This window comes from Diabrotica virgifera, chromosome 3 (assembly GCF_917563875.1).
Source record: "Diabrotica virgifera virgifera chromosome 3, PGI_DIABVI_V3a".
NCBI lineage: Eukaryota > Metazoa > Arthropoda > Insecta > Coleoptera > Chrysomelidae > Diabrotica > Diabrotica virgifera.
This window is the reverse complement of record NC_065445.1, coordinates 13252792-13275018: the sequence shown is the minus strand read 5'-3', so window position 1 is coordinate 13275018 and position 22227 is coordinate 13252792. Positions and strand designations below refer to the sequence as shown.

The 22227-nt window shown below is 34.0% G+C and overlaps 2 protein-coding genes across 4 annotated transcripts in view; one reads left to right on the top strand and one right to left on the bottom strand.

Annotated features, from left to right (window-relative positions):
• Positions 1-22227, bottom strand: part of LOC114349398 (netrin receptor UNC5C) — a 1236422-nt gene that overhangs the window by 312576 nt on the left and 901619 nt on the right. The window contains exons 5-6 of one of the 2 annotated variants that reach the window (XM_028299758.2): positions 18119-18295; positions 9057-9110 (exon numbers count right to left, since the gene is read on the bottom strand). In XM_028299758.2, coding sequence (XP_028155559.2) covers positions 9057-9110; positions 18119-18295 — 231 coding nt within the window. The remainder of the gene's footprint in view (positions 1-9056; positions 9111-18118; positions 18296-22227) is intronic. The other variant, XM_028299766.2, reaches the window with a different exon arrangement.
• The window catches only part of LOC114349409 (EH domain-containing protein 1-like), a 149861-nt gene that overhangs the window by 65553 nt on the left and 62081 nt on the right, over positions 1-22227 (top strand). The window lies entirely within an intron of this gene.

The following is a 22227-nucleotide window of genomic DNA, read 5'->3' as shown; positions in this document are numbered from 1 at the left end:
ACATAAAAATAAAACTAATAAGATTTAATACAGGTGAATATTTCTTTGGCAACAACCGCGGTTTTGCAATTGAAAATAGAGTAACATTTAATAAACAAATTCAATATCTCAAAAAATGTTAAATATTTTTGGACTAATCTTTTTTTTGATTAATACTCATAACATAGTGCAACTTCTCCTGTAAAATAAGATATTTTATAGTGCTTATTTAAAACGCTAAAAATAATTTTTTGCAAATTTGTTTTTAAAGTTTCATGTATAATTATTTAAATAAATAGGGGGTCAAATTTAATTTAGTAAGTTATATGTGAAAGATTAACCCTTCAACTTTGCAGAAAATAATCATATAGACCTTCATTAGTAGTTGAATGACCTCAGCAGTTAAAAAAGTAATTTTTTTGCAAAAATGACCCCTTTTTAATTATTTAAAGAATGATCCCCTTGTGTGATTTGGATACTTTCTTGAAAATATCTTTTGTACCCACCTAAACTTTGATATAAAATTTGTTTCAACCTGTACGAATTTACATTTTGTTTTACATGTAGTGAAATTTTATTTTACTAGACTAAATAATATGAAAATTTATTTATGGTTTACATTTTTAGGTATATTTAGAACCATATTAAAAAAGGAGCCACATCTCGATAAAAGGTGCCTTATCGAAAAAATATAAAGAGACAAAAAAGTTTGAAAAACACTGTGTTTACCTAATGGTACTGCAGTAATAGTTTAATTGGAACGTACACAAACATTTGGGGGGTTTAAAGGCACGAAACCCCCATAATTTTTTTATGTAAACATATTAAAAAAGAAGCCGCATCTCGATAAAAACTGCCTTATCGAAAATATACTAAGAGGCAAAAAAGTTTTGAAAATAATTAATTTAACTAATGGTACCACAATAATAACTTAATTGTCACGTACACAAAAGTTTGGAAGGGGTTTAAAGGAACAAAACCCCATGAAATTTTTAGAGGGTGCACAAATTTTACTATAATTTTCTTTAAGATGTTCCTAAAATAAGAATGCCACATGTCAATTTTCAATAAAAATTCTCTGATAGTTTTCGATATATTCGAGATAATCGATTTTCATTTTGTAACTACAAAGGGCTGTAACTTTTTGTATGTGCATATTTGTACTAAGGTAAGTTAGGTTCATTCGAACTATTTCTGGTCCTAGAATATGTACTTTAATTTATGACCTGTATTTTTGTTACACCCTGTCTGATTATTTCTTCATATTTTTTGTCTCTCTGAATCCTTAAAGTAATACTAGTGGAAAAATTGTAATTCAGAAAACAAACCACTGATATTATGTACACATATCAATAATTTTGCCGAATATGTTACTTAAATCATCAAACGAATACCAAAAAATAGATAATCAGTTGTTAGCGTGGTGTAGGTGGGTTAAGTATTGCTAGTAAAAACGTCATTGAAACTATTTTTTAAAAAGAAAATATTAGTTGACTATCAAGAGAGGCAATGGGTCTATTGAATAAAAAGAAGTATTTGCTTTTACTTACAAGTATTTAAGTATTTACTTAACAGTAATTGAATAAAGTCATTTCTTTAATGCTTTATTTAATTATTATTAAGTAAATACTAAAATACGAGGAAGTATAAGCAAATACTTTTTTTTTATTCAATAGACCTATTAACTGAATGTTAAACGATATAACGCGCTTCAGTGTCCATGCTTTGAATTTCCTGGTTTGATCAGTTGGCTGTTATCACTCCTTGGACCACCGTTTTACCCAAGAAATTTTTACTTCCTAGTAAGTTTTATACAAAAAAAAACTTGATTTAGAGAATTACTGTAAACCAAGGAGACGGAGATTAAGAAATAGAAGAGATTTGCGGACAAATTTAGTATTATTCTTTTTCAGATTTATATTCGATTTTCACCTTTTATTGTATAAAATTGCACAACACTCAGATTCGTCATACAAATCTACTAAACGGGACTACCTAACCTGTCCCGAAGACACATCCCACTGGATTAATTCCTAAATACTCGATAGAATGTTATAGCAAAGTTGTTGTCAGTCTCTCGAGTCTAATACAATTGGCAACACTGATTTATGGACATTTTAGTGGCCTGTAGCTCCTTCGATATTCAGTTCATTTAAATTCAGTGCTTTTATTGTGCAGAACGTTGGTGGTCCTGAATATTTCTTATTTTACGTCTAGAAATACCAGAAGCTGCGTGCATCTGTGATTTGATTGGTAGTATACAGTATGTTGTAGTTTCAGTATTTCGCAACACGAAGACTTCATATATGACAAAATAGTTTTTCAATAAATTTTACAAAAACAAATGTGTCGTTTTATTGACAAAAATCGTTGTTTTTATTCTTCATTTTCTTTTAAGTGCCTTGTCCTCCCAGAACATTGGCGATCAGTCGCGTGAGTTTTACTTTGTCCACAGCTGCCCTAAAAAGTGTCGTGGTGTTCACTACATACCACTGGCGGAGGTTCCTAAGCCACGATGTTTTTATGCGTCCGAGGCCGCGTTTTCCCTCTATTTTTCCTTGGATATCCCGATATCTCTGTATAAAAACCTGTATGCAACCTGTATGCAACCTGTATAAAAACACTCTTGAAACCAAACTTAGATTTACCGATTATTTCTTCACATTTGGTATACAGTGTGGAAACCACTTATGGAATAAAATTATTTCTGTCCTTGTTTCAAAAAATTTTAAAAATCGCTGAGACTCGTCGATTTTTAAATAAATTTGTGCACTTTTTAAACATAAATTTAAATGCACAGGGTGATTCGTTCAAGTCTAGGCAGAGTCCATAAGCTTTAGTTTTAATGGAGCACCCTGTATATTTTTATATTTTTAAAAGCTGCTTAGCAACCTGATTTCAACAAACTATATTACATAGGGTGTATTATGAATAATACAGGGTGAAATTTTGAAATTATACAGTATGGAAACCACTTATGGAATAAAATTGTTTGTGTCTTTATTTTAGAAAATTATAAAAAATACTGAGACACGTAGACTTTTAATTTCAAATGGACGCTTTATAAACATAAATTTAAATATACAGGGTGATTTACGCAAGTACAGCATAGTCCATGATCTCTAGTTTTAATGGATCACCATGTATATTTTTATGTTTTTAGAAGCGACTTTACAACCTCATCTCACAAAAGTGTATTATGTAGTGTCCATTATACAAGGTGAAATTTTGAAATTATTTTTAAATTTCGTCAAGACATTAAATACAAAACTCAATAGATTTTTTACTTAGTTTAGAAAATGTAGAGCTTTGTTGTTCTTTTCCATAGCTTTCTGTTACTTGTCAACTTCTTCCAGTCTGTTATTCCCTTTTCTTTTAGGTCTTCTACTACCGCCTCTCCATCGCTTTCGTGGTCTTCCTCCCTTTATTTTATAATCTGATACTCTCCATACTATTTTCTTGACCACTCTGTCATCGTTCGTGGACTTCAAACAAGCTTACGATTCTGTTAGCAGAGAAGCATTGTGGGAGACTATGGTAGAAATGGGAGTACCTGGAAAACTGGTACGATTAGCAAAGGTGAGCACGGAGAACGCTTCCGCACGAATCAGAATTGGCAGCACCACGTCGGAGGAATTTCTCATTGACATCGGACTTAGACAAGGAGATCCTCTCGCCCCCCTGCTGTTTAACTTCGCACTGGAACATGCAGTAAGGAAAGCTCAGCCACAACTGACAAACGGATTTGCCGCCCAAGGATCAAAAATACTATTAGCCTTTGCGGATGACGTGGACACAATTGCACAATCCACCAGAGATGCAAAAGAAGTTTTCACCCTATTCGAGAACGGAGCCAAGGAAGTTGGTCTTAAGGTCAACGAGGACAAGACCAAGTACATGGTGGTTACGAAGAACCCAAGACCAAGGGTTAGACAAAACGTAACAATTAATGAATACAATTTTGAAGTCGTCAAAGAATTTAAGTACCTGGGAGCGATCATAACATCTGAAAATAACTATGAAAAGGACGTGGCAGCCAGGATTATTGCAGGAAACAGGGCATATTACTCATTAAGGACCCTACTTAAATCAAAAATACTCTCAAGACCAGCAAAAATAAGAGTATATAAGACAATAATTCGTCCCACAATAACGTATGGAAGCGAAACATGGACTCTGAATCAGCGGGAAACAACAAAATTACTGGTACTTGAAAGAAAGATACTGCGGACTATCTATGGGCCTTGCAGAGAAGAGACAACAGGAGAATGGAGAAGAAGACACAATGATGAACTCCAGACAATATACGGAGATGAAAACATAGTACGCTACATTAAATCAAACAGAATACGATGGGCGGGTCACGTACTAAGATCAAGTGACGAAGACTTCTAAACGCCACATTCTGGGAAAGGCCCGATGGAAAAAGGTCAGTTGGTCGCCCAAGAAAGAGATAGAAGGACGCAGTAGCCAGCGATCTACGCAAAATGGGAGTACAGCAATGGGAAATAGCTGCTCAGGACCGACAACAATGGAGGGAAATAGTAAACGCGGCCAAGACTCACATAGAGTTGTAGAGCCAAATGATGATGATGATGATGATGACTCTGTCATCGTTCATTCTTTCTATATGGCCCAGCCACTGCAACCTTCTTGATTTTATTACGTCATCTATTTGTGGTTCTTTGTAAATATTATAAATTTCCTCGCTTGTCCTTTTTATATATCCTCCCTCTGTTCTCTTCCCTCCTAATATTCTTCTGAGTATTTTCCTTTCCCATCTTCTTACTGTTTCTTTTGTTGTTTGGTTGAGTGTCCATGTCTCACATCCATATATCGCTGTTGGTCTATTTAAAATATATCGCATATTTAAAAAAAGAATGTGTGTGTACTTTGTACGCACGTAAGAAGTTATACTTCTATTATTATGATTTCAAGGAACTTAATATACTTAACAGGTTATTTGTACTTTATATAATTAAACTAACTTTCTTTACCTACCACTTTTAAAACTTTTTTATTAAAACGATACCAAAAATATAAAAAAAAAGAATATGAATCGTTCGGGATTTGAACCTGGGACCTCTCGATCTCCGGTCACACACTCTACCACTGAGCTATATTCCTTTTGCTTTGACAGGTTACAAGATTTCTCATACATACTGACAAATTTGATACACCAAGTGAAGTATACAAAAATTCTTTAAATACAAAAATACTATAAATATACTTACTATGAATTATTATAAAATATCTTATTCCCGAGGAAGACAAATCCAAAGACACAAAAATTATAATAAATAATACATTAACTAAGAACACTAATATATCCTTTTATATGATATAATATGACTTATTTGCGCTGACAGCGCTGATACATACTGTTATATTTCTATTTGATCTGAAAATTAAATTTTGATAATTATAAGCAGAATTCAATTTAATATAAAATATTTTCAATTTTCTCAACCACGGGCATATAAATTTAGAACAACCTGTATACAACAAATTGTTATATGTAATTTTAAGAAGTGATTAGAAGAAGCTTACGAAACTCGGGACAATGCGCCGAGAATAAACAAAGTGAATGGCGCGTACCATTATCGTTGTTCGCGGAAGGTTCGATCATTAGCCTATGCTAAATAAGACTCAGTTGAAATATATAATAGGTCATTATCGTTGTTCGCGGAAGGTTCGATCATTAGCCTATGCTAAATAAGACTCAGTTGAAGTAGATAATAGGTCATTAAATTGTGTAAATAGTAGAAAGTAATTTTAGAATGGGAATTAACTATTTCTTTTTTGGAAATCCATTAAGCATATTTAGAAAGATTAAAAATTGGTTTTGAGGAATACTGCGAATGAGAGTTGGTGGTGGAAGTTTGATTTGTGAATCTGGAAGGGATATTTAGAAAGTAGGTGAATGACTGAAAAGAGAGATCAGAATGTTAGGAGCTGTCGAGAAGTGAAGTCCAGTGGTAGACGGTAGTGTACGGAGAGTGAGAAAGCCGGTGTAGTTCCGTGAGTGTGGAGTATCTATCGTGGAACGAGAGGTAGGCCAGGTCGAGAGTAAAGAACCTCCTTGAGCCAAGAGTGTCCCGGTAGCTGATTGCAGTTTCGAAAAAGGTAGAATACAGCATCACGACAGGAGCAGGAACGAGAGCTATACGAGCTAGTTTTCAAAGGAGAACATTACTGAAAGCCAGGACGAGGTTTTGATCGCAGCCAAGGATAGCAGGAAACGGGTCTTGTGTGAAGACATTCTCAGTTCACCAGAAAAAGGTCAGTCTCATTTGTTTGGACATGAATGTATGGGTTTTTCGTATTAAATACCACATTATAAATTGAAGAACATAATAAATAATATCAGAAAAGCTTCATCAAACTTAAATAGAATTGTTGCTAATAAATCCTAATAGCTAAATGTTAATAAAAACTTTCAATTGGAAACCAAAAGGAAATAAGATTCCCATTTGTAAATGTTATGTTTAAGAATAATAAGATCTAGCAAATATTAAGCAGTGATTGCCATTTAAATAAAATAAACAATATTTTGATTATAATTGTAACCCATATGTGTGTATTATTTTACTCTTTTCTTTCCTATCCCGATTAGGAACCATTGAGAAATACTTAGAAGCCACGAGAGTAAGTAATTAATTTTATAATTCGCCCTGAGATTGAAAACATATTGATATGTGATCTGGTAAATTAATTAGATTATGATTAATGCATTGATTAAATTAAATGACATATAAGAATATTATCTCATATCAATAATCAAGATCACATCAATACATATCTTGAAAGGTTAGGAACGAAATACATGCTGTCTGTGTGCGCATGCGCCCGGCATTATAAAATTTCACTCTCGATCTTAAAGAAGTATAACTTCAAAAATAATGACATTATGTAAAGTATGATAAATTATTAATTTCAAAATTGTATGTAGGTATTTAATATCTTGACGAAAATTACACACAATTTTAAAATTTCACCTTGTATTATTCGTAATAGCCCTATATAATACACTTTTCTGATGTGAGGTTGTTTAGCAGATATTTAAATCATAAAAATATACAGGATGTTTCATTAAAATTAAAGATCATGGACTATGCTAGACTTGTGTGAATCACCTTGTATATTAAAGTTTATGTTTACAGTTGAGCAAATTTAGCAGAAGTGGCTTCTAACTGTCTAGTTCTCCGCATTGTCCCGTTAGCCACTCTTCTTTTGCTTGTCTAATCTTATTTCTAATTTATTTTTGGGTAGCTGTGTTTCTGATAGGGTCTTTTTTTTATATGATCTGTTGTTTTTCTGCTTTATACAATATCTTTAAGACGTAATTTACAGATAAAAAAGAAAAGACAACACGCTAAAAGAGGAAATTAGTAACGTTCGTAAAGGAAATAGAAGAGAAATATGAATAGCGGGAAATATGTACATTGACATCACATAAGCTTGATTTTTCAGAATATTCTTTTATTTTATTCAACATAACCTCATTTTTGATCAATACAATGATTCCAGCGATTTTCCAACTTCTTAAAGCCATTCGAATAAAGCAATTCTGGAAGCTCTGCAAAACAGGTGTTTGTCTCGTCAATTATCTTTCCGTTTGAGATGAATTTTTCATTTACGAGAACATCTCTTCAGATTTGGGAACGCAGAATAATTAAAGGATGCCAAATCAGGAGAATAAGCTGGATCAGAAAGCAATTCGAATCCCAACTCATGAATTTTTGCCATTTTGATAACGAGTCGATGCACGTTGGCACGGTAACTTGGCAATGCACCGGGAGAAAAGACATAACACTTTTTTCTTCTGGATATGAAGCCGTTTCTCACTGAGTTCCTGCTTCAGATTGTCCAGTAATGAACAATATTACTGACTAAGGATAGTGTTGCCGTTTTTATGGAAGTCAATTAAAATTATGCCTTCGCAATCACAAAATATAATGGCCATAACCTTTAAGAACCATTAATCGACTCTTGGCAGCTTCGGAGCACTTTTTGGAGTGAATTTTATCATCATCCAGCCTTCTGCATCCAAGTTGAACATAGGCCTCCCCTAATTTCTTCCAGTTTTGTCGATCTTGGGCTTTCTGCAACCAATTCCCAGCAATCCTTTTGACGTCGTCTGTCCATGTAGGTGGTCTACCTCTGCTTCTTCTGTCTTCTCTACGTCTCCACACTGTAATTTTTTGGGTCCACCTCCCGTCCTTCATTCTGGCACCATGGCCGGCCCAATATCACTTCAGCCATGCTACTCGCTCTATGACATCTGTGACGCCTGTCCTTCCTCTGATTTCTTCGTTTCTGACCCTGTCTCTGAGAGTCAGTCCAAGTAGTGACCGTTCCATTCTTCTTTGGGCCACTCTAAATTTCGTTGCTGTAGCATGGGTTAACGATAATGTTTCGGCGCCGTGAGTCATGACTGGAAGCACACACGTCTTCCTTTTCAAATAATTTGGCAAGTTGCTCTTGAAGATCTCTGATAGAGCTCCATATGCGGCCCATGCTAAGGTGATGATCCTTCTCTGTAATTCGGCAGTTTGATTGTTCCTGGCAATTTGGATTTCATGCCCTAAGTATTTATATTTATGCACCAATGCTATTTCGTTGACGTCGACTTTTGGATTTTCGCTTGGTACCAGGTTTTTCATGTATTGTGTCTTTCCATAATTTATGTTTAAACCAACTTTTTTACAGGCGGCATCGTAGGTGGGAGAGCCATTCACCGTCGACCGCGACGGGCAAGTGGCCCGCGAGATCTATTACGAAATTTTTTCACGTTTTTTTTACATTTCAATGACGTTTTGACATTAAAGCAGTGTACAGGACAGTGTCAATATATGTTTAAACAAAAGCAACAAAAAACTATACCGTCACACCAAACAAAAACAAAAAAAAAAACGAAAAATAACGACAAAAATCGAATACAATACACAAGTACCAAAATAAACAATTCTAGTACTTACTTATATTGATTGTACTGGATTTTTGGTTCTGTGATGAAACAACAACATAAACTAAAACAATGTAGAACGATGAATGTGAAGCATTTTAAGGCTTACCGTACGCATTATCGCTAGTATCATAGTCGTAAGCATTGTCCAGCACGAGCTCTTCTACGAAAGCATGGCGAAGGAGAAGGAGTAAGCAAAGGTTAGATTTTATAATTTGACAGCTCAGATTAACGTTTATCAATTAGCTAGGCTACACACAATAAAATAATCATTCAAATATGTACGTATTTTTCTTAAAAGAAGAATTATTTTGTTAATTTACATCAACACATTTTTGTAGTGCAGTCAGTGAGGGTATTTGGCTTCGAATTCCATCCTACTGCAACAATTGACTTTATCTTGGGGGTGGTTCCCACCCCTTCTTGGGGTGGAAAATTTTTTGGTCAAAATAACCACGAAGTGGCTAGAGAAGATTAGCTTCTAATCAAAAACTGTTCTATAATTTCTTTTTGGAAACTCAATACTTTTTGAGTTATTCGTGGTTGAAAATTTGCCATTTTCATTGAAGAATGACACCTTTTCGGACGGTTTTTTGCGAATACCCTAGGAATCATGCATCTAACGAAAAAAACTAAGTAGAATATTTTTGTGGCTTATGAAAAATCAAAGATATTCATTTCTTCATAAATCTTGTAGCTATAATACCTACAAAAAGAGATATGGCAGGCGAAAAAAGATTTTTTTGGTGCATGTTCAAATCGGTGTATTAAACTTAAAACAACAGCGAAATGGTCGATTTTAGGGGTATAATGCTACAAATACCTTTTGTAGTGCTTGAAAAGACCTTTTAAACGAGCACTGTCAAGTGAGATATGGTGTAATAGGAAATATGGTCGGTTTATTTAACCCCTCATCCACCAGAATTTAAACGCATCGTTTTATTTCAAGAAAAACCTTTTATTATAGTGTTATTTCTATGTTCAAAAAGTTGGACGGGTTTAAAATTAATGGTTTTTGAAAAAAAATAAGATCAAATTATAGAGCGCATTTTTAAATTTTCTTAAAAATCTTCCTTTTTCTCCATGTAACTAGAAAATGATACGAGATACGAAAAAAAGATACAATACAAAAATGTAGGGTTTTTAGATAATTTTTTTACTTTCATTACTGTATTTCTTTATCATTTTCGAGTTACATGAAGGAAAAGGAAGATTTTTAAGAAAATTTAAAAATGCACTCTATAATTTCATCTTTTTTCTTTCAAAAACAATGCATTTTAAACCCGTCCAACTTTTTGAACATAGAAATACCATAATAAAAGGTATTGTAGAAAAACAATGCATTTAAATTCTGGTCGATGAGGGGTATACTTCGCATTTTATCGAGGGGTATAAAATAAATTAGTCATCAGTGTTTTTGTACCATATCTCGCTTTCTCACCCTCCTTTTAAAGGGGTTTTCAAGCACTACAAAAGATATTGGTAGCATTATACCCTTAAAATCGACCATTTTTCTGTTATTTTAAGTTGAACACACCGATTTGAGCATGCACCAAAAAAATCTCTTCTCACCTACCATATCTCTTTTTGTATTATAAATAGAAGGTTTATAAAGAAACCAATCTCTTTCATTTTTCATAAGCTACAAAAATATTTTATACAGTTTCTTTCGTTAGATGCATAATTTTTAAGGTATTTGCAAAAAACCGTCCGAAAAGTTGACTAATAAATTAAAATGGCAAATTTTCAACTACGAATAACTCAAAAAGTACCTATTGAGTTTTCAAAAAATATATACAACAAACAGTTAACAAATTTTAAACCAAAAACTCCATAAGAAAGCCCTGAAATTAGTGTATCCACCACCACAGAAAGAACCCAGTACCTTCTGCTCTCTCACATATACTGGCAAGATAACAACAAAAATAGCCAGATACATAAAAAAGAAAGGAATAACACCAGCTTTCAGAACTAACAACAACTTAAGCAAATATATTAAGAACAATAAAAGCCGAAAGAGAAAGCAACTACAGAGTGGTGTGTACAAACTAACTTGTGGTGACTGTCCGAAAACGTACATCGGTCAAACTGGCAGAACTTTTGACAAACGGATAGCAGAACACAAAAGGGCATTCAACAATAGAAAAACAGACACTTCTACATACGCACTTCACCTTCTAGATCATAATCATTCTTTCAATGAAGAGTTTCAAATTCTGCATATTCAAAATAAAGGCCTTAAGCTATCTTTTTTAGAATCTATGGAAATTAATAAACTGAAAAATACAGATATAATTCTGAATGACCAACTCGAGACAAACAGCTCCCCACTCCTCAACCTCTTCAGTTGAAGACTTAAAAAGGCAAACACATTGTAAACTATATCACTTGAGAAAGGCACTCTGCCGAAACAGCTGTAGTCACTTAGTTATAATAAATTTTGTGGAAGTATAGAAGACAAACGTTTTCAGTGTTTTATTGTTAGATAAAATGAACTTCCATCAAGTAACGGTCGAATCCATCAATTATCAATCAATTATATAGGGTGTCCCAAAAGTAGAGGAACGGTCGAATATTTCGCGAACTAAACATCGGATGGAAAAACTGAAAAATACGTGTTCAATCATTTTCAAAAATCTATCCAATGACACCAAACACTAACTCCCACTACACCCCCTGGAGGTGGGGTAGGGGGTAACTTTATAATCTTAAATGGAAACCCCTAGTTTTTCTTGCAGATTTGCATTCGTTACGTAAAAGTAAGCAACTTTTATCCAAGACATTTTTTCGAACTGTGGATAGATGGCGCTATAATTGGGAAAAACCATTTATCCTGATACCATAGGTAAATTATAGAAACGGTCTAATATCTCGAGAATTACACTTCCAAATAAGAAACCAAAAAACAAGTTTTTAATATTTTTCGAAAACCTATCGATAAACACTAAACATGACCCTCCAACCCACCCCCTGGAGGTGGGGTGGGGGGTAACTTTAAAATCTTAAATAGCAACCCCCACTTTTTATTGCAGATTCGAATTCGTCATGAAAAATTAGGCAACATTTATTCGAAACATTTTTTAAAAATGCTGATAGATGGCGCTAATAAATCGTATTTTTCCAATTAAAGCGCCATCTATCAACAATTCTAAAAAATGTTTCGAATAAATATTGCTTAGTTTTTCATGACAAATCCGAATCTGTAATAAAAAGTGGGGGTTGCTATTTAATATTTTAAAGATACCCCCCACCCCACCTCCAGGGGGTGGGTTGGAGGGTTATGTTTAGTGTTATTCGATAGGTTTTCGAAAAGTATTAAAAAAATTTGTTTGGTTTCTCATTTGGAAGTGTATTTCTCTAGATATTAGACCGTTTCTATAATTAACCAATGATATCAGGATAAATTGTTTTTCCCAATTATAGCGCCATCTATCCACAGTTCGGAAAAAGTCTTAAACAAAAGTTGCTTACTTTTACGTAACGAATCCAAATCTGCAAAAAAATCTAGAGGTTTCCATTTGAGATTTTAAAGTTACCCCCCACCCCACCTCCAGGGGGTGTAGTGGAGGTTGGTGTTTGGTGTCATTGGATAGATTTTTGAAAATGATTGAACACGTATTTTTCAGTTTTTCGATCCGATGTTTAGTTCGCGAAATATTCGACCGTTCCACTACTTTTGGGACACCTTGTATATACAACAGGTTTTGCTTAGAATTAGGTTCTCTGGCAACTTCTGGGGTTATTTTGACCAAAAAATTTTCCACTCCCGAGAAGGGGTGGGAAGAAGGATATAGGGTAGACTTTGAATTATAAAATAAGTAATAGAGGCTATTCCCAAAATTTCATTAAAACCATGCCGTAGGATATAATTCGGAGGTAATATCCTGTTTTTGCTCTCATTGAGCAGTTAATGTTAATTTGCGTATTAATTTATAATTAATATTATACATTGATACTAATTAATAATAGTCTGTCTTTATTATATTACAGTATGCCGTATGTTGTGCTAGGTCCTGCATTTTCAATGCGACAATGTTGTTAATTTTTCAAAAATATGCAAATAACTGTTTATTAAATTGTAAAATGTAGCTTTATTTTTTAAAACGTTAATCCCAGCTTGAGTTTTAACACACTACAATAAATACCTACATAATAATATTGCCAAAGCTTATTGGCGTATAAATTTTGAAGAACGTTTATAAAACGCTTAATTAAGTGCAAGAGCAAGGTACTAAGAAGACGTCTTTATTGAACAGTGACTCGTTACGTGGGACAAAGTAACAAAATGTCTAAAGTTGTTGCTACTGAAATGTATTGGCAAATCTAGGTTACTGGTAATGGGTAGTACCGCTTCTTCTATGAGAACTGTATATATTTATGAAGTCTTTTTAACTGTTCTGCGAACAATGGTTGCATTTCTGAGACGATTGACCGCTTTATTGCAGAAGAATAATGAGTAAAATGGAAGAAGAGATAGAAAATATATAACGAGAAAAAAAGTTGGTATTGCGAGAAGCTATTCACAGAATATAACCTGTTAACATTAAAAGACACCAACAGTACTTTAATTAACTTAAATAAAGATCATTATAAAATCTTTGTCGCGAAAGATAGGGACAACCGACTAAGTAGAAAAACTTATTTTTTACAAAAAAAATGTATACGACATGATCACTGTCACGGCTTTACATTTTTGGTGCAATGATTGTGGCTCTCTTAGCATCCTTTTGATCATTTATTTATTGAAATCAGTATCACTCTACATTCTTCTTATTTTTTCACATAATATTTACGTGTAACATTGCTTCAATTAAACTTTTTCACATCTACTTTTGCATTGTTCTTTCCAGTAATAATCTGGTCTTTCCATCTTCCTGTATGTGTTCGTCTGGGTCCTTCAACTTTAATATCATTCTAGTATATCCTCATATCTTGAAATAAAAAAATCCCTATATTTTACGAATAAAAAATATATTCTGAAGTTGATGTTTAGTAAAATACCGTCTATTATGTGGAATTCCAAGTAGTTTTACACTGCGCCTTATCAAAATCTTTAGACTGTGGTGCCTGTTATGTACGAATCATGATATTCCTGTCTGCTACAGTTAGTCATTATTATTATTTCCTGGTATATATTATTATAGTTTCTTAGTATTTTGTGTACATATAAGATATGGCCCCAAATATCTTACTGAAGCTGAGTTACAGGAAATTATGATATAGAAGATGAAATAGTATCAGAAAACGAGGATCTATTATTAGATGAATATTTAAATGCTGAAAATATTCATTCCAGGTCATTTTTGACCTGGGGTCATTTTTTACCCCCGCTGGTAATCTGTGCAACAAAAAAAGGTTGGTCATCGGAAGGTTAACAAAGACCTACAGTTTGTCTGTAAGAGTTTTTGTCACTTTCCAAGTTTCACATCCTTGAGTAGAACAGACATGATATTTGACTGGGCCTGGAATATTCGGATCTTCTTCCTTGTAGTATACTGGCCAGACCTCCAAACAGGGTTGAGCATGCTCAAAGCTTGTCGAGGTTTTCGTATCTCCATTAGAATATCGTCCTCTCTATCTCCGCTTTCTGTTATGATACTTCCAAGATAAGGCTATTATATGATATTCCAAGTTATGAATATTATTACTATTAACTTTCAAACCTTTTGTATTGGCTTCATTAACAAGTGTTTCCAACTGGTCAGCCACATCTTGGAACCTTTGTTCTAATAGGCATATATTGTCAGCGTATTCTAGATCGCTTAGGCATGTAGTTAATGTCCATTGTATCCCTCTTGTGTCGGAGTCTAGTTTGGAAGGAATATATTCTACAGCTTTATTACAAACAAATGGAAAAAGCACACTTCCCTGTCTGACTCCAATCTTCAACCTATGTTCATCCACTACTGGCCTCTTCCATTTGCTTTTGTATTCTTATCAATTCTCATCCACTTCTTGCCCGCGACTTGTTTGTTATCATCTGTCCACTTCTTCTGCGATCTGCCTACTCCTCGTCTGTTCTCTCTTAGTCTCCAGTTTGTTATTCTCTGTGTCCATTTGTCAGGATTGTTTCGGGCAACATGCCCGACCCATTGCCACTTGCCTTGCTATATCTTCAGTGACATCAGTAATCTTTGTTCTTTCTCTGACTCCAATAAACACGTTAAATTCGTCACTGTTGATCCCATTGTGTGTCACGCTGTACAGTGACTTTATAATGGAAATTATTTTTTACGAGACGTTTTCTAACTCTAATTTTCCGGCAAATTTACATATTATATTTTCACTTGGATTTTGATAAACGGGTTACATTGCAGTATCGTCTGGAAACGTACGAATAATTATTATCTCGTCTGTAGCAGTACATCTTCAGTACAAATGAGGAATAAGAAAAATTCATTTGTTTCTTCCCTTGCAACTTTTAGTATGTCCTCTGTATATCGTTTCTCACGGAATTTACATAATCTTTACACCAATTTGTTTATAAAAGCCAAACAAGTCTTAAAGCGACAACATAAATTGTTTCCTTTTATTAAACGGTAGAACGCAATACAACAATTTTCATTTTAAAGTCAAAAATGCTGTCTTACTGCGTTGTTCGCGAAACGAACAACGATAAGGAATACAAACAACGAGATCATTTTTCAAACTTCCTCAAAAAGCCTTTAGTTAGAAAATTAAAGAGATATTAGACGTTCTCCGTTATTATCCTTTAACCTTTCGCACGGGCCTGATGAAAAATGAACCTAGGACTCATTAATTACAGAGTAAAACCTCAGAAAACATAATAAAACATCTCTAAGTTGATAAATACATCCTTTTTCTCGACAGTTTTACCGGTATCTAGAAAATTAAAGCGACTCGTAGTCCTTTTCGTCCTTAGTCCTTAACAAAAGGACAAACAAAAGGATCAAGAGTCGAGCCTACTTTTCCCGAAACAATTCCACCTATTAAGTAATTTCAGGACCAGTTTTAAGATCACACAGTCAAAAAATATTTTGTAATTTTAAAAAGATATATATATATATATACTCATAGACAAAAATATTGCATGTTTTGCTTTCAATCATTATTGAAAATGTTTATTTTTTATCTTTGAAATGTTAGAGGTAGGAATTATAAGACTTTTAGCGACGAAAGCACTCCATGGAGTGATATGGAACACCACTATATCCAAAGAAAACAAAAAAGGATCTTTCAGAGCATAGTGCTGAATATACCCTATATGGAGCGGAAGTATAGCCAATGACAACTACAATACGAAATAAAATACGCACAGTTGAATTGGAGTTTATGAGAAGGTGTCTACCAATTACCAGGCAGGATAGAATAAAACAGAGGAAATAGGGAGTAGAATGCTCGATTACAAAAAAGTTGGAAAACTGAAGCCTTGAAGTGGTACGGGCACGTACAAAGAATGTAAGAACACAGGTGGCCGAAAAGAATATTGGACTGGGACCCGCCAGGAAGCGAAGAGGAAGACCTGCTATGCGATAAAAATCTTACATAGGAAATGCTATAATAGATAGACACTTCAGAAAAGGAGACTGGGAGAATAGAGGACGAAAACGGCGAACTGATAACGGGAAAAAGCCGAAAAAGAAGAAATGATGCTTAGCAAAAATATTGTTATAGTCGAAGAAGCAATAACGTCATTATATCAGTTGAAGAGTTTTATTTTGGATTCTACAGTTTTCTTGATGATATGCCACTTTTAAAGGAGTTAAGGTGTGGTTTAAATTGTTACTTTAGCTAATGAGGGATACAGACAAGACGATACTGCGCGAGGACTGCATATCCAACAATCGACTATTTCTCGTATAGCAAAGCGATATAATAAGACTGAAGGATGCAAACGGTGACCTGGTGAAGAACGAAAAAGTCATGCAGAACAAAGTGTGAGGATAAAGAGTACAACTACAAGCGACGACCAATATTTGAGACTTCAATCTTTGCGAAATCGCACACTTACAGCTCTCAATCCCAAAAATGTATTACTGATCACAAGACAAGTTAATGTAAGTGTCAAAACAGTGACGAAAAGTCTTAAAGAGGTTGGTTTTAATCCAAAACGACCTGCCGAATTCCACGGCTTTTCTCACTTCACAAAACTCAACGGTTGCAATTTGCAAGAGACCATGTTAACTGGAACAAACATCAATGGGAAGAGTTCTTTTTAAAAATGAGGCAAGGATACAATTATAGAAGCTAGACGGACGTGTTTGAAGATACAGAAGGTCTGAGGAACGTTTTGCAAAATGTAATCTTGTATCTTTGATGGCGGTTCCATTATGAAATGGGGTGGCATAAGCTGGGAGAGTCGTACGAAGCTTACTGAGATCAATATTCTAATGAATGCTGACTGGTACATACGCAAAATTCTCGGAGATTATGTTTTTTCATATTCCGGCTTCAATATGATAACTTGTGCAAATACATGATAATGCCTGTGCACATGCCGCGGGAACAATCATACAATATCTTGAAGATGTTGGGATTGAAACTCTAGACTGGCCACTAATGAGTCATGATGCAAATCCAATAAAACATGTTTGCGATATTTTAAAACGACGTATACGAACAAGAAATCCAACTACAAACTCAATTGCGGAATTAAGAATTGCTGTAGAGGAAAAATGGAATCGACTTCCGCAATAAACTATCCACGACTTTCTGGAAAGCATGCCTAGAAGGATACAGGCTATCACTGGAGCTAGTGGAGGAAATACTACGTACTAAATTGTAACAATGTTGCCGTAAACAAGTGTTCTATCGTCGTTATTGTTTCTCTTAATTAAATGTTATAAGCAAAATCAGACTATTCCATTAATTTCTCTACAAGTTTGGTGTAGCTCTTCAACATGCAATACCTGTCCAGCACAACTTACACATTTAGCAATAAAAGGCACAAAACTTGTCAAAAGGAAAAAAAATAGACTTCAAAACCAGATTCAAAATAAAATATGCCATATTTTTGTCTGTGAGTGTATCTACATAAAGGATATAATAAATTATTTAAAAAAACATCATATATTAGTTAAAAACTGATCAGTGCATTTCTATCTTGTTTACATAAGACTTTTGAATAGATATGTAACATTTGGTGGAATTGTTTCGCGCGAAACAAATAATACCCTTTAACAAAGGGATAAACGGAAGGATAATGCGTACCTTGCGGACAAGGAATGCAGTCCTTTGTCCTTCTAATGGCGGATCCTTGGCAATTCTTACCGCCGTTGCTGGGGGCGGGATTAGTACACGTTCTCGTACTCATTTTTCCCGCTGCCAGTGTGGCACCGGGACACCGACAGTCCTGCCAGGACGACCATGGAGACCAACCTCCGTTTACTGTAACAAAAAAGTAAAACCATGTTAAGATACAAAAACAATATTTATTTATATGTAGAAGAATAAAAATAATATTTTTAAGAAAGGTGATTATACAAGCAGAGTATAATATTCATTAATATAAAAAGTCACTAACTGACATTTTACTGTTTTCGAGATACATTAATTTAAAGTAATAATTTAAATTTATGAATTTTTTTTTGTTCTGATTCTGGCCTTGGTTTAGAACCAGAACCTTTAGCCACGTAACTGTATAACTTATCACTAACTCAGGTGTAATGTGTAGTGTGTGTGTTGAGTAAGTGTCTTGTTACTTTGCAAAGTCGACGTCATTGTCTTTGCAAAGAGACGCTAATTGTATCCGAACGTCTGCGGTCCCTCCGGTGAGTACCGATCAAATTTATAAATTAACCGTTGACAAAATATTTTCCATATTTAATAAGTAAATAATGAGTGTTATGTATAATCCGAGAGTAGTTAGTAATACGTCTGATTTTTGGCAAACAAAAGCAGTTAGTGATTTTTTCCAAATACTAAACCGAGCTCATATGCTAATAATGATTTATTAAAAATAAAGACAATATTATTATTATATTTATTATAGTTATAACAAGTTAAAATGAGTTGTTATTCTGAGAAGGCTTCTTCATCATCGCCTTCTTCATCAACGGCTGGTTCCTGTGTTAAATCCGGTACATTCGCTGTTGGTAAGGAAGCATACCAGGCATGAAGTTCCTGAGGTATTACTTCTTTCTTGCAAAGTTGTAACAAATCCTTTTTTTAATGAACTGATCGGACTAGGGTGCTGATATGCTTTCTTAATTTCAGTAACATAGGGTTGACGACCTTTTCCACTTACATTGAGTTTGACGTAAGGTCCAGTGTACCCATGTTTAAACTTTATAAATGCATAAATTGTAAATACACAGTTTACGGCTGTAATATAATAAAGATACATTTCCTGAGGGTATCTGAAAAACAGCTTGCATATATCAAATGTTGCTGACATAAATGTAGCACCTTCTTGTGACCTATTTTGTCATTGGTTTTTGCCTCATAGGCTGCTTCTTTTCGTTGAATATGCTCATTAAAGCACTGTTCCAGATCTTCTGTTAGTTCTCCTGCTAATTTTGCCTCAGAAACTTTATTACACAAAGGGCACTAGTCTTTCTTTGGTACAAAAAATGACAAATTGTACGATTCACAAAAAACTTTTCGGTATACTGAATGACCCACTGGAACTTTATTTTTTTTTTCACATAATGAGTATAGTAAATAATTAGTACATTTTGCAAATAGATAACTTGGAGTCCAAGTAGTGTCTCTTTGTACTTTTCCTACAGTAGTGCGACTACATTGAAGAAAACATATTAATATGTTCTTTGACAAAGTCAATATCAGCGACTTTGGTTTTATGGTTTTGTAGAGAACACTATTGTGGCAAAAGTCACTAAATACCATTAGTGATTTTTTAACATACAATATTCCCTATAATATATTATATTATAACACATTGATTTTATTGGAAAAAGTCGTTAACTCCGTTAATGAATTTAACCAGTTTTATATTTTTGTTACATGTCATATAATGATTAATACCAATTTTAAATTACTATGTTCCGTTCAGTTTTGCAGTTAGAGACTTCTACAGATGAACAAACTGCCCACAGTAGACCACTATATATGTAGTTAAGTATATTTCACACAAAATGTCAGTTAGTGACTTTTCGCAGGGATAGGACGATATACAAAACAGTCAAAATCTTACACAGTAAAAAATAGATTGACCATCGCAGGTGGTGAATACATTGACCATTAGGTATGTTGAGGACCATAAGAAATTAAGGAATAAATTAATATTATACACATTAAAATGGTAAAAAATATTCATACATATAATAATACAATTAATTAGTGGTAAAATGAGTCAAACTTAAGGCTAAAGGTTAAGTAGCCTTAAGTTTGACTTATTTTACCTTAAATAATTATAGTTAATTAGGCAATAAAATCAACATTCAAGGGGGTAGGCGCAAAATCTTGTTCCAATGCTATTTAAATGCATGCATTCAAAGCTAATAAATATTTTTGAAAAATTTAAACGCATAATAAAATATTACATTATTACCGAGGGCCGAAAGTCTCTTAGAATAAAAAAAAGTTTCGTTTGAACTAAATATTTGAAATTAAAAATCACACTAAATTATCGGTTTTTTTTTCACACCTGTAACTTATTAAATTGGAATGCCTCCCAAGTATATGAGAATTATAAAACTGTTCTACAAAAGATCCACAGCACGCATACTCTACGAAGGAAAGTTAACAGAACAAATAGATATTGGTACAGGAATAAGGCAAGGCTTTGTGCTTTCTCCTACTTTATTCATCATAGTAATCGACTGAAGCATGTCCAAGGCTACTAGTACTGTGACTGGAATAAGATTGAATGTTTTTAACCAATGAGGACTTGAAATTTGCAGATGATAATATATGCCTTTTAACAGAAAAAAGACAACACATGCAACGCAAAACTGAAAAAGTAGCAGAGGCAGACAGGGAAGAAAGTCGGACTTAACATAAACGTCAGAAAAACTAAGATAATGAAAATAAATACACCAAGAGAAATGGGAATATCACCGGGAGGCACGGAATTAGAAACGGTAGAGAAATTTAAGTACTTGGGCTATATTTTGAACAACAAAGGAGGGACGGAGCAGGACGTTAAAACAGAGAATAGGAATATCTCAAAAAGCATTCAATATGCTAAGGAAAATGTGGTCTTCACGTCAGATGACAAGTAAAATAAAGATAAGACTATTCAACAGCAACGTGAAGACTGGGCTACTATACGGATCAGAAACTTGGAAAGTGTCAAGAAAATGTATCCGACAGGTGCAGGTGTTCATAAATAAAAATGTCTAAGGAAACTTCTTAATATTTACTGGCCAAACCGCATATTTGAGCAAGAATTATGGACAATAACTAACCAGGAACCTATATCTAAGACAATATGCAAAAGGAAATGGAGTTGGATGGGGCACACACGAAGGACACCTGAGACAGACATAGCGAGGCAAGCCCTAGAATACACACCACGTGGAAAGAGAAGACCAGGTAGACCCGTAGAAACGTGGAAAAGAAGTAGTGAGAAAGAAATTAATGTTATTAGGAAAACCTGGGCAGAAATAAAAATCAATTAGTGCAAAGGATAGGATAGAAGGGAGGCTGACAGTTGACGTCCTATGCTCCGCATGGAGTGAAGGGGAATAAGTAAGTAACTTATTAAAATAAACGATATAAAATTTTCAGACTTTCGGCCCTCGGTAATAATCTAATCTTTCATTCTACGTATATATATTTTTTTAAATAAATGCATTTAAATACTGTTGGACCAAGATTTTCCGCCTACCCCCTTAAGCATAAAATGCAAATAAACAATTGCAAATGCCGAAAAAAGCCAATTTTAGCGTTCTCGAGACTAGGTTGGACCATATATGTATAGGCCAATAACAGGTTGGAGTTCGAATTTTAAAAGAACATAAAATATAATATGAAAGCTTATTTCAAATAGTTTCAAAATTAAAATTTTATTTTGATTATTTTTTCACCTGTTAAATTCTGACGTTTTTGTTTTTTCAGCCAATCACCAGGCGTCGTTCTAGCCAATCATTGAGTGTAATACTGATAAAACAGCCTCTTCCTTGATAAAACAGTCTCTTCCCTGATAAAACTTACGGTACCCTAAATTTCACATAATACGTACATACCTGTGTTTACTAACTTAATTTATGAACAGCCCTGGTACATAGATATTTTAAAAACACTAACCACGATATACTCAGATTTTCTACAGTTTTTATTTTCAAAATAAATATTTCTAAACTTTTCATAAACGTCAAACAGAACCGATGTAAACCGTACACAGAACACAGAAC